The 13,283-nt window shown below is 44.6% G+C and overlaps 1 protein-coding gene across 1 annotated transcript in view; it reads right to left on the reverse strand.

Annotated features, from left to right (window-relative positions):
- Positions 1 to 4,940: 4,940 nt before the first annotated feature.
- Positions 4,941 to 13,283, reverse strand: part of LOC146870689 (protein kinase C and casein kinase substrate in neurons protein 1-like) — an 84,879-nt gene continuing 76,536 nt past the window's right edge. The window contains exon 8 of the mRNA XM_085646126.1: positions 4,941 to 7,623. Coding sequence (XP_085502252.1) covers positions 7,514 to 7,623 — 110 coding nt within the window. The 3' untranslated portion in view covers positions 4,941 to 7,513. The remainder of the gene's footprint in view (positions 7,624 to 13,283) is intronic.

Genomic DNA, 13,283 nt, shown 5'->3' on the forward strand with positions numbered 1-13,283 from the left:
ACAACAAACAAATGATGGACGGAATGCTGACAATGCAGACATTCTCCCCCAGTCAAGAGATCTGGGTTAAATCCATCGTTTTTTTGCATTTGTCACCCCGAGTGGGAAGGGTATGCTCAGACGTGAGTCCCTTGCTCTCCATGCCACTGGAATCAAGCTATCCTGGCTGACGAGGGCTGAAAGCCCGAAACCGGTCCTAGGATGCTTGTTTCCAGTCCAGGGAGGACCTGGCTTGGCAGTTCGGGCTGGACTGTTCCCATGGGGCACAGGGTCAAGACTGATTTGCATATGGCTGGGTTCAAACTGGAATGGCATGGTGAGCAAAAAAACGATGGATTTAGGCCCAGATCTCTGTACTGGGGTGAATGTATGACATTGTTCTGCATTCTGTCCATCAATTGTTGTTTTTGCACCAGGTCAAGTGCTACTGCACTGCGAATACTAAAGACAAGCACACAGGAGGTAATCGTGATCGCCCTAGCGAAGTTTCTAGGATGTGTGTGGAGAATTCGACACAAGATTGAAAGCAAGTAGACTGCGACAGTGATTATTTGTAATCACTGTCTTCTACTTTGCTTCTTCTGCCCTGGCATGTATTATACCCCTCAGGCAGTATTGGGATCAGTGATTTTAGAATTTTAGACGTAATGAAAGATAATTTCCTATAGCCACCGTCAACGGCCTGCACCGTTTTAAAACTTTTTAACTCATAAAATATTTGTGTACTTTTTTTAAACAAAAACAAATTTGCTTGTCTTTTATCATGTATTATTATTTTGTCACATACTGTCATTGCTAAGCTTTGGAGACTATGTATATATTGTTTCTTTTTTTATTCTTTTTTTGTGATGTTATATATTTATTGTCTATCATGATCAGTATGGTCGAAATAAAGACTTATTAAATTATACAAATGTGAATAACAAAAACATAAAATAATATGACATAGTGTTTGGGATCTTGAGGGCCGGGTCCTGAAAGTGGCAAACCATTAAAGCACACCGTCTGGCAGCACTTGACTAAGCCAACACATCTGACTTCTTTTTGAGTCCCAACTAAAACTTCAAAAAATAGCCTGATGCAGGAAAAAATTATTGTTTTCTGTAGATCATGCATCTATGAGATGAGTAATTTAATTTGTCATGAATCAGATGACTTATGAGATGCAATGCAAGCGCTCCATGAGGCGGAATGAAGCACCAAATAGCCATTAGCATGAGGCAAAAGAGTAATAATCCCCTGAGCAAAGCCAAAGTCAATTCAATGTACATTTTGAAGAATTAGTATCAATAGGTCAAGCAGATGTGTTGTAAACCAGACTTAAAAAAACGGACTATATGTTTCTCACATGTTGAGAGTCCGAAAACACTGTTATTTTATTTAAAAACAGTTTTTTAAATTGGGATAGGAACTGGTGAAGAGCTGTCCTATGGATGAAGTGGGCGACTTTACCTCTCTTCAGGATCCCTTAATGTCATCTGAGAACTGACACCCAAGAGTCAAATAGAAGGGACAGTCTGTCTCCTCCAGGCTAAGAGACCTCTGACATGGGCGGATGGTAAAATTGAGCATGAGCTTCAAAACCATTACACAAAGACATTGATTTCAAAGAGCAAATCAAATTTACTTGACTCGTCCACATTCCCATTTGCTAAAGGCAGGATGCTCATAAGGAAGGCAACCTTTACAACATGAGAAAATGTCACTTTTAAAGCAAACCATATGAACGCTACGTGTGGGTGCATGCAGTGTCTCACAGGATGACCTTGAAACCACCTCCGGGGCATGATTTTCATTTAAGCAACCCTGTGGTTTCAGATCAGGAACCTCCTATGGCATTGAAACCTATGCTGCAGAACAGAAACGGACATCATGTAAGTTTGCTTGTGCTTTCACAAGAGAGATATTTAGGGTGGGCAGCTTTCCTATCTACAGAAGAGTGATTCCACGTAGAAGGTTCAGGGTTGCCAGCTTGTGCACCCCTCCAGGAAGGAGATTTAAGGATCCTTAACCAGTATGATCACCCAGGAGTGACACAGAGACATGCATTCTCGTCGTATTCTACACCAAGCGACCAGCACCTCGCCCCTTGCCCAGAGTGTGAAACAAATACACACACCACCATTTGGAGGACTGACACTCCACCTGAGATTGAAAGACATCCCAACACCAGCATTGTTGACATATCAGGACTTCAGGGTTTATTGCACCATTACACAATCAAAGTAGATATATTTATATATATTTATATTTTATATAGATCTTTACAAAACACAAGTCATGTACAAAGTGGGTGCAATGTAGACGACAGCAGCATCCGGGGGTTTGTTCGAGTTTTGCAGGAGAAGGGGTGGGCAAACGGGGTCTGATACAGGCTAGCCACATAATCTGCTGAGTGACAAGCAGGGGCGCTCCCCATGCAGGAGCAGCCCTTGGCTCAGAGATGCAATGGGTAATGTCAACGAAGTGAGGACCTACAGGAGAGTTCTACACTACATAAATAAGAGATTACATGAGAGCATCTGGGCTTGCATGTGTTTACAGAAGATTAAGAGGGTGGTCCAATCCACTGTGTGAGTGTGCCATGAACATTAGAGTCCTTAAAGATCATACGGTATATCCTGAGTGGTTTTGGTGTTGGAAGGAGCGCCATCATTCCCTGCAGCATATCTTGACAGGCGCCAAAAGTGAAAGTATGTCCAGCGGACACTGGATGTCCAGAAGCTATATCAGTGCGACTATAGCAGTCTTAATACAGAAAGGTTTCCCAGAGGGCTTGCAACAAGACTAAGGGCTAACAGGACGCTAAGGATCTCTAGGGAAGCCTGCAGCTCCTTAAACCCAACAAGAGCGGAAAGGTCACCAAGGTAATTCCAGCACATCTCTTGACTGATCTCAGGGAGGTTATGGAGTAGCATCTTGCAGCAGATGGTAAGGTACAATGAATGGGGGAGGGGCTATATCAAGGGGCCCTTCCAGCAAATCTTGAGTTTAACCAGGAAAGGACGGACTCCCATGGACCCTTTCTGTGAATCTTGAGGGGGGGGAGAAGGGTTAAGGGAGGCCAAAGGGGATGTACACTGTAGCCTGGGGGTAATGGCCTGTGCCCACCCCATGTCCAGTACCTCCGGGAGTTCCAGGATTGACCAGTGGCCCCTGCAGCACATCATAAAGGGGACTCTGGAGGCAACGAATAGATTCTCGCTGGCCACTGCAGAATATATTTAGGAGCATCAAGGAGAAAATGCTTGCCGGCTGCCTCTGCTGTGCCTCATGAGGGGTACCAGAGAAGAAGGCAGTCCCAGAGCCAGGGCCCCCAGCAGAGAGAGCCACAACTGGTGACAATGTATCTGCAACATCCACAAGGACGATCCACAGGGAAGTAATAGACAGCGGCTCCTGCCTCCGTTGTACTAGGCATTTAAATGGAAAGGATTCAAGGAGACACCTTTGGTGTTTCCAGGGGCCCCGATGGCAATAATGAATTTTGGAGGCCATTGCAGCACAATTGGAAAGGTCACAGTGAGATGAGCAATCAGATGGCTCATTATAGAATACCATGAGGCATGCAGGAAAAGAAGCCCTACATTGTGCCATCACACATAGGGAGTCAGATCAGGAGTTCTGAGGCCTCCTGCAGCTTGCATTGATGCACATTTGTAGGGGTCTCCACAGTATCTCAGAATAAAATACCTGGAGTAGATGGGCACTAAAGGACTCTAAGAGGGGTCTGCAGCTTGTGTTTTGTTAACTCTGTGACTCTATTGCAGAGATTGTCCCATTCTCTCCAAATAATTATTGTTGTTTCTTATTTGTTTATGAGGTGATCTCACAGCTAAAAGGGACAGATGGGGTTCAAGCTAACAGCAGAATGTAGAAACTAGGTGAAACTGAAGCTGGAGCTAGTGGAATATCTTGCAATTAGGTTTGCTCATCTGGAGCTGTAGTTGGTTGGGAGTATCTCATTCTTGGAATGATGGTTCTCCAATTTTGAACTGCTGGGGTACTTCACCATCAAAATGGAAATTTCCACTTACTTCCTTGATCTTGTTAAGACTGGTATATTGATAATCATTCTCTATTGGGGTTTCACCATATCAGACTAATGAATCTTCAGCAGTGGTTGGTCATGGAATCTCATAATGAGAATTGAGAATTTCCTGTTGTATTCGATGTGAGTAATTCATTAATGGAAAGATGAATCTTTCCATTGCTTGCATAATTCTTAATCAGACTCGCAAATTTCCTGATTTTGTTGGTCAGAGGAAATGGCAACCTGAAGGGTAAATTGTGGATGCAATTAGGTAGCGGTATACTTGTGGTGTGGCGTAAACCTAGCTGGTCATCACTTGAGCACTGTACAACAGGAGAGATGCCTAGGACAGGATTCCAGAGAGTTTATACTTCCTATCAAGTAGGGGGGTGGTGCTTTTAGAAGATGTGTCTTTTGTTAGGGAGAACTGGTGTGTTTCTTTATCCATACTGACATTCTCCAGCCATGATTAGTGGAATGATAGCTCTGCAGCTGTGGTAGGCTGGGAGATTTGTTCCCCGACTTGCAAATCTCTAGATGCAGTTGATGTTGTAACTCCGTATTGGGCTCATGAATCATCAGCATGCTGTTGCATTAGAGATATTGTCATTGGAACAAATAATATGCATGTGTTGTTCATTGGGATCTCATTGCTGAACTAGTCATTTTTGAGTTGTTTAGTTGTAGTAACTCGTTATCAAAATGGTAAATCTCCAGCAGTAGTTGAGTGTAACTTCAATCTTCTGTTCTTGTGAATACGCAGCCATTCAGCCATTTTTTGAGGGTGACAACATTATACAAATGGCCAACCTCCAGCTGTGCTTGTTTGGGGGAATGCATGATCAGACTGGTCAGCTTCTGTAGTTTTGGAATATCATTAGTGTAATGGTGAACTTCAGCTGTGGTTGGTTGGGGTAACTCTTTATCGTTATGGCAATTCTCCAAATGTAGTTAGTTGGAAATGTCCTTATCTTATGAATGTTCAGACATCATTAAGGGTGGGCGGAGTTGATGGAGCGGCACTATGCGGAATTCCATAGAGTTGCCTAAAAAATCAGCAGAATTTTGCTCCGCTCCGCTCTATGCACACAGACCTCAGCTTATCTCTGCTGTCACCCGTGGCAGTGATCCTGGTGTTTCCTCTCCACTCCTTCCTGACTTCTAGCTGGGCCTCCTCGGTGCAGTATTCTTCTTCTCCTCCAGTCCTGGGCTGTGAAAACTCCTTTGCTTCAGGACTTGTGAGGACTGCGCATGTGCGCACATGGAGAATGGAGACCTTAACCCAGTCTCCACTCTCCACGCGTGCGCATGCGCAATCCTTGCGAGTCCTGCAACAAAGGGGTTTCACCACCCGGGACTGGAGGGAAAGAATAATCCTGCACTGAGGAGGCAGCTCAGGCACGGAGGACGTCATGCGGAGATCCAGGTAAGGAGAACTTGGACAGGGGCAGGGCTTGGTTGCTTGGTTAGGGGTGGGTGGCAGGGGCAAACTCCGCCAAGTGGTAGAATCAGTGTTTTTTTGCTGAACTTCACACTCCCAGTGGAGTGCGGAGTTGGCAAAACTCCGCAAACTCCACTGTCTGAGCAGAGTTCGCCACCCACCGTTAGATATCAGTAAAACAGTTTACATTCTGAACATATAATCCCTCTATTTCATCCTACAGCATTATGCTAACAGTGCTCTTCCACATCACCTCCTTCCCCTTTGTCTCCCTGTTTCAATACTCTCTCTCAGCCTCCTCGTTACCCCTTAACTCGCACCAGAAAACATATCTTTTGATCTGCTTTGTTAATGGAAGCTGAAATGCTTTAAATGTAATCTATTAACTCTCCTTGTTGACTTTTCCATCTCTATCAGGCTCTGCACAAAAATATCAGGCCACTGATAAACCGGTGTGGCTCTACAGGGCGAGGGTTATCTGGTAATTAGTTGCCTACTGAGCTTCTCAGGAAAATACTTCAGTGAGAACAAAGAGACCTGGGGAAGCACATGTAGAACAGGATCTGTGCAATGTGGTTCATCTGAGTGCAGAGCCCATCCCAAACGTCCTGTACACTGGCCCAAATCACCAACGCACCATATGGGGAAAGAAGAGTATCCCAAGGCCAACTAAGCGAAGTTTCGACTCCACCTTCAAGACTAACAAACTGAAACCAAACTATTCCCAACCATACCAGCTAAGCCTAAAAGCTACAAGCCCCTACAAAAGTGGGAGGAGGAATTCCCCACTGCACTTAAACTAAGGCTACTATCCTACAGAGATAAATAAGACCAGGCTACTCATGTGTTTGATTACTTGGCAACACATACCTCAAGAGTGCCATCTTACCTTTTCACCTGGAATGTAACAGCCTTGGTGGTCAGAGGTTAGGGTCTGTAAAAAGGTTATTATAGATTCAGAAGTGCCAAATTATAGATATTAGAGAACCTCGTGGTAGCATGGGAGCAGAGATTAATACCTTGAAATAGATTGCAACCTGGAATAAGCGATCTGGGCACAAATTCAAACAGATGTGGAACAAGGAGATTGAGAAACCTTGAGTGAGGAGAGAAGAAATTAGAACGCCACGGGGCAGAGAGTCGAGATAGTGTGAAAAAAGGAAAAAGAAGGACACATAGGACTGAAAAACAAAAGCAACAGAAGAATAACATGAGACAACAGAACTGAAAGCACCAGCTCGACTTAAGCAAACATAGAGGACCTCTGGGGGAGAATAAAGGTAAGACTAAATAGTTTTTAAGGCAGGTTCAGGCCACACCAGGAAGACAAGAGATCTAGTTATTAAGTGGCGTCTGACTAGTAGGACATAATGAGGTTGCCAGGGTGACCTTAAAACATTAATCAAGGGACTCAAAGGACTGTGCAGTGAAATCAGGGACCTCATGCAGATGGGAGAGTAAAGTTCATGAATGCCAAGAACATTTAAGAGGGGTCTTCCAAGACTACGAGGAGCGGCACAGATTGAATTTCCATGAAAACACATTTTAAATCTGCACCAACATTTGGGTCACATCATTCTAAAACTATCCCTGGCTACCTTCAGTACAGAATCTAGTATTTCAGCATCCTGGAGGGTCTGCTCCTTCATTTGTCCCATCATTGCATGAAAAAAGAGAGCAAAACCTGCGGGCATTGTGGAGCCGAGGGACCATCCAAGCAAATCATCCTAACGAGACCCCAGCACAGCTGGAGATAGTAACATCTAGCCTTCGACTGAGAACATCTCCTCTTTCATTGGGTTTGGAGACCTGCCGAATCCATATACCCATGACAGAAAGACATCATACCACTGTTCCAAGCTACTTAAGGAGGGAAAGTGAAATCTGAAACAGACACATTTGCCTTTAAGGAGATTTAAGAAAATATAAAGTTGCTCAGAAAAGAAGATATATTTTTCGGTTTCTGTCCATGAAGGAATCACTGGAACCAGCAGGTTGTCTAATGAAGGAAGTAAAAGTGGATGGAGGAGACCACATTGTTAGATAGACTCGACATAATTGGCTGGATAGAGGCCAAGCTGCCCATTATGTAGACGTCCTTTGCACCATCCCTGTTCATCCTCCTCTCCTAGCTTGGTGAGCTCCTCACCTGCAAAAATAAAAATAAACCATTTCAATCAACCTTTCTGGGATCTACAATGCATGCACAAAGCACTAGATGTGGGTGTGGTGAGGGAGACTGGCATCAAACACATGCATACTTGTGTGATAGAGGTGAGAGAGACTCGGGAAATAGCTTTTACATTTTTGTTTAAATTAGTTTGTACTGTTGGCTGATTTTCCATAGACGTGATACAAGATCTCCTAATGAAAGAGGTTGGTGATAGAAGTAATGTGGATGCAGTAGGTTTTAGGGTATGAAGATCTAGGTTTTGTGTCTTCAGATAAGGTAGCAGAGACTGAGAAACATATTGTAGAGATTTAACTAAAGACCAGGATGGAGGTTTTGGAGACCTTGTTTGAGATCTTGAAGAGCCAGACAGGGGCACTTGAGACCTAGATAAAGGCTTTGAAAACTGGGATGCAGACTTTGGAGGGTAGCTTGGAGAATAAGAGAGAGCTGATGCTGATGGATATGTAAGTTTTGGTATGTAGACTTTGCACCACGTCTTTTTTGCAGACAGACATTTTGCTGCTTGCACTACAGCTTATAATTAAACAGCACTGCAGTTGTAGGTTGAGAAATGTCCATCACCAGGGTGGGAAGGGGAGTGGCGGTACGGGAGGCACCCCATAAAAAAAAGAAACTGACAATCACCACGAGGCAGATACTAGTGCTGAGAGTGAGTCGGTCTTTATACCGCTGTGAAATGTCCACAAAGCAGTCGAATTGGGTCCGGACCTTAATGTGGAGGAAATGAAGTGATAGAGAAGAAAGACAGTAACTCGTCTGTTAAAATAGTTTTGTAACATCAGCTAATGTATTTAGGTGGAAAAACCTTGCATTATTTTTCCATTTAGTGGTTGGGTTTAGAAAAGAATCTAGCTAAATGTAAGATGGATGTCAATACATGTGGCTACTTCTGCTGACATTGACTACAAGCCCACAATGCCACAGAATGTGATTGCCATCTCTAAATTCTATTTTAAGAAATCAAAAAGAAGTAATAAGAGACTGAAATGGAATGGAGCAAGCAGAGATTGAGAATGATGTGCTGATATTGTAATAGAAATTACGGCTGTTTTGAAACTAAACCTGGAGTGGTGTAGAATGAAAAGCTGAAGACTTGACTTGAAGAATATTAAGATAATGGTAATGAAGAATGAGAGAAACCTGATTCAAACTGAGAGGAGATTAAAGTGGCATCAATTGAAAACGATATATTGGCATTGAAGAATGTAGAGAACAGAGACTGGAGATTGTAGTATATGTCTTGGCAATTGAGTAGGAGGGGGTAGGTAATAGGATGAAAGACGTTGCCTCTGTAATGAAGATTTTAGTGTGTTAGATGGAGGTCGGCTGAGGAAGATTTCAGTGGGGAAAGTGGCAGCTTTCACTGAAGGGTGGGGATTCCTATTTAGGTGCTGATAAGTGTAATAGGGTTGGTGAAGATTGAGATTGTGGTAACTGATTTTGGAGATTATGGTAAGAATATTGAAGATTGTAATGCCATGGTAGAAGTGGATGTGAATTTGTTGAAGAATGAGACAGGTTGAAGAAATTCATAGAAAAGGCTTAGGGATGAAATCGAGAGAAGATAAGAATGTAGTGATAAAGCCCAGGAGAGAGGTATCACTTAAGAGGAGCAAAGGACCAGTTAGTTGTACGACCATTTCATTTTGTGAGTCACAGGTTGCGTCGAATTGCTACTCGCAAAATGGAATGTACAACAATGTCTTAGACACCGTTTGTGATTCCAAATGGGGTCTCAAATTGCATGCCTCAATAAAATCCATGAGGCAGGCGCAATTTGCAACCCCATTAGGAATGGCCAGCACTCACAGGGACGGTGGCCTGCTGGGGTCAGTAGACCATGTCTGTGACTGCTTTTTTAATAATTCCTTAAAGGAAAACGGGATGCATATAAAAAAAAATTAAAAAACTTTTCAGTTTCATTTTTTAAGGGTAGTCAGTGGTCCCTGGGACCACTGCCGTCTCTTAAAAAATATTTTTGCACATACACACACAAAGAGGAAGGGGTCCCCTGGAGACCCCTTCCCTTTTGCGAGTAGTTTACCACCTACTTGAAGTAGGTGGTAAACTGTGAGTGTTTTGCAGCTGCAAATGCTGTCCCAAAACAATAGTACATTGCATGGAGACTCGCCATTAGGAATGGACGCCCATTCCTAATAGCGAGAGTGGCAAACGCTATTTTGCGAGTCAGTGACTCGCAAACTAGCGTTTATACTTGCCGAGACCCTTTTTTGCGGTCGCAAACGGGTCGATCTCCCGTTTGCGACCGCAAAAAATGGTTATAGATCTGGCCTAAAATATTTTGTTGGAGTTTAACATGAACATAATTGTTATAATCTGCACCTGTTCCCTTCCCTCCTCTTCCCCCCCCCCCTCCTTTCCTCCGCTAATTGGTATTGCCCAGCCTTAGAACGTTGGGGCTGAAGCTCCTGTTAGAATGTTGTATTCTCACTACGAGAGGCTGAAGGATCTGTTCAATAAACTTCCATCTCCTGACAAACCTATTGTGGTGGAAGTTATTACAACATTCATTTGGCGACGAGCTGTCTTACCGTGCTGGGGACGGTTTGGATCCTTCCCCCAGTGCCCTACCGCCTCTCGTTGGACTTCTCAGGCAGTATTGGCTTCTTTCTTGCCATCGGTCCCAGTGCCGGTGTTGGGGGGGAGCTTTCCCCTTTCATTCCGCCGTTTGAAGTCTCCGGCTGCTGGCTCCTTCACGCCTCCTCCGGACTCCGTTGATGGGAGTTCCCGGCTGCTGGGCTCTTTCGTGCCTCCCCCGGAGCTCGCTGCCTGCGTGAGTTCTTCTGTTCTTCTGATGTTCTGATCATCCCCCGGTGAGTCCCTGCCGTTGCTGCTCGGCGCTGCTCCACGGACTTGCTGTCCGTCCTGACTGACAGGGAGACGCCTACTCTCCCCTAGAGAGATCGCCTGTTGTCTTCTGTGTGCCGTCGTTGAGGAGTGAGCGCTGTGAGGGGAGGTTGTGTTGCGGATGGTCGGGGACGACAGTACTGCTCTTTGTGTGTGGCTGAGGCGACGCAGCAACTCTCCTCACAAACTTCTGGTTCCTGGTGTTTCCGCCTCTCCTCAGACTGAGCGCTGTGAAGGGAGGTTGTGTTGCGGATGGTCGGGGACGACAGTACTGCTCTTCGTGAGTGGCTGAGGCGACGCAGCAACTCTCCTCACAAACTTCTGGTTCCTGGTGTTTCCGCCTCTCCTCAGACTGTTCTCCACAGAGGACGCTCCGCAGAGAGACACTACTCCCTGTTGCTTTTACGTCTGCTCCTCCTGCTGGTGGAAAATAATATTGCACGTGTCTTCCCTCATCCAGCCTGCTTCGAAATTTTCGCTGACAGGCTCAGCCCATGGAAATGTAGTGTTTTTATTTAACACTTCCCACGTTCGAATGTTTCCATTATACGGTGGGGGTGTACTGGTGGTTTTTTGTCATTTCTACTGCTACTGCAACTTTCTGTGAATTTCACACTTAGCTTTCCCTTACGCTTTTATTCCCAATCCTCACCCCTATCTCCGTCTTTTGCCTCTTTCTTCCCTATCCCTGTATTTTCCTCTTCCACTACTCTCCACCATGTCGGCATTCGCTATGTCCCAACCCCCCCCATTCCTGGATGAGAGTGGAGATCCGGTGATCCCATGGAAAAAATGGGTAAACCTGTTTGAATCTTACCTTATCGCCATTGGTGGGGACAGATTTTCGGCGGTGCGCAAACAACATGTTCTACTGCATAATCTAGGAAAGCAAGGGAGGGATATTTTTGATGACCTGCCAGATTATAATGTAGAAAATGCTAATGAGGGGGCTGGGGGTGAGGGTGATATCCAGTATGATGTGTATCAGTTAACATTATTGAAACTGGAAGCTCAATTTGGTGACAAAATTAATATTGTGTTAGAACGCCACAAATTTTTTTTGCGCATTCAAGGAAGAAATGAAAAAGTGATAAATTATATTGCTGTTCTGAGAGGTTTAGCCTCTACGTGTGAGTTTGGGATATTAACTGAATCACTAATCAGAGATCAACTAGTTAGATGTACCTCTAACAAGAAGATACAAGAAAGACTCCTAGCAGAAGCCCCTGATTTAAAACATGTGATTGATATAGCTAAAAGCATAGAGCATACAGCGTACTGTATGAATGAAATGAAGGAAGCGGGGGAAGTAAAACAAGTGGCGGAGAACAGTGTACACAAGATCTCCAGTAAAGTCCACAAACACAAACCTTCACCTTCCAATCCGGAAGCACCTACAGCATCAGGGAATAAGCCAAAATGTTATAGGTGCGGAAATCCAAATCATCTGGCCAACAGCGTTAACTGTCCTGCAAGGGGCGTTGTTTGCAGCAAGTGTAAGAAAAGAGGCCATTTCTCTAAAGTATGCCACAACGCAACGAACAGTGTCACCCACATGATAGGCAGTGATCTGGATCCTCAACTACCTAGCGAAGATATTGTTTATCAAGTATCTAATTTTTCAGAAGGCAACAGCACTCCTTACCCCAAGTGTGAAATATTTCTGGACAATGTAAAGTATGAGGTCTACGCAGATTCCTGTTCCCCATATACACTTGTGAATGAAGCTACATTTCAGGCTAATTCGGGGACAAGGGAGTATACCCTCGTACCTCCTGATGTCAAACCAGGGGGCTATAATCAAGATCCCATACCACTAGTAGGAATGTTACTCATGAACATTAATTTTAAGGATAGGTCAACCGTGGGAAAAGTCTACATCACGAAGAATGGTTCCAACTTACTAGGGTGGAAACACCAAAAAGAGTTAGGAATCAGACTAGACCCCAACGCGTCGGAACCTGTGTATCTTATCGACAGGACCAACATTGGGATGGAAATCTGCAATCGGTTCCCAGAGGTGTTCACAGACAAACTCGGACTCCTAAAAGGCTTCCTCCACAAAATCAAACTTAAAGCCGATGCCAGACCTATCATCCACAAACCAAGGTCTATCCCGCTGTTGACCAGAGAACCGCTTAAGAAGGAGCTGGACAGGTTGGAGGAGTGCAAAATCATAGAGAGGATTGAGAGCTCTGAATGGTTGGTGCCCATCGTCGTAGCAGCCAAAGGTGGAAACAAGGGGATCCGCCTATGTGTTGACCTTAGGGATTTGAACTCTAACATTTGGGTGGATCGACACCCCCTCCCCAACATTAATGAAATGCTGTCAGCCATCCATGGAGCTAAAGTCTTTACTGTTCTAGACCTATCCTCGGCTTACCACCAAGTCGCTCTCCACCCAGATTCCAAGCCCCTCACTTCTTTTATAACCCCGCATGGAGCTTATCAATTTTCCAGATTACCATTTGGCCTGGCTTCTGCTGCGGCAGTATTTCAACGCGTCATGCAGCATATCCTGCAAGGTCTGGAAAAAGTTCTCTGTTTCCAGGACGACATCCTGATTCATGGCTCATCCGAGGAAGAACACAATAAGACTCTGGAAGCAGTGTTGACCAGACTTAGTAAGGCAGGTTTCACCACTCAGAAAGACAAATGCAGAATCGGGGTGGAATCTGTAGTATACCTGGGTCACACCATCTCAAGTGAGGGAATCAAACCCAGATCCAGTCTGGTGGACTCCGTTA

The sequence above is a fragment of the Triturus cristatus genome, chromosome 1_1 (genome assembly GCF_964204655.1).
Source record: "Triturus cristatus chromosome 1_1, aTriCri1.1, whole genome shotgun sequence".
Taxonomy (NCBI): Eukaryota; Metazoa; Chordata; class Amphibia; order Caudata; family Salamandridae; genus Triturus; species Triturus cristatus.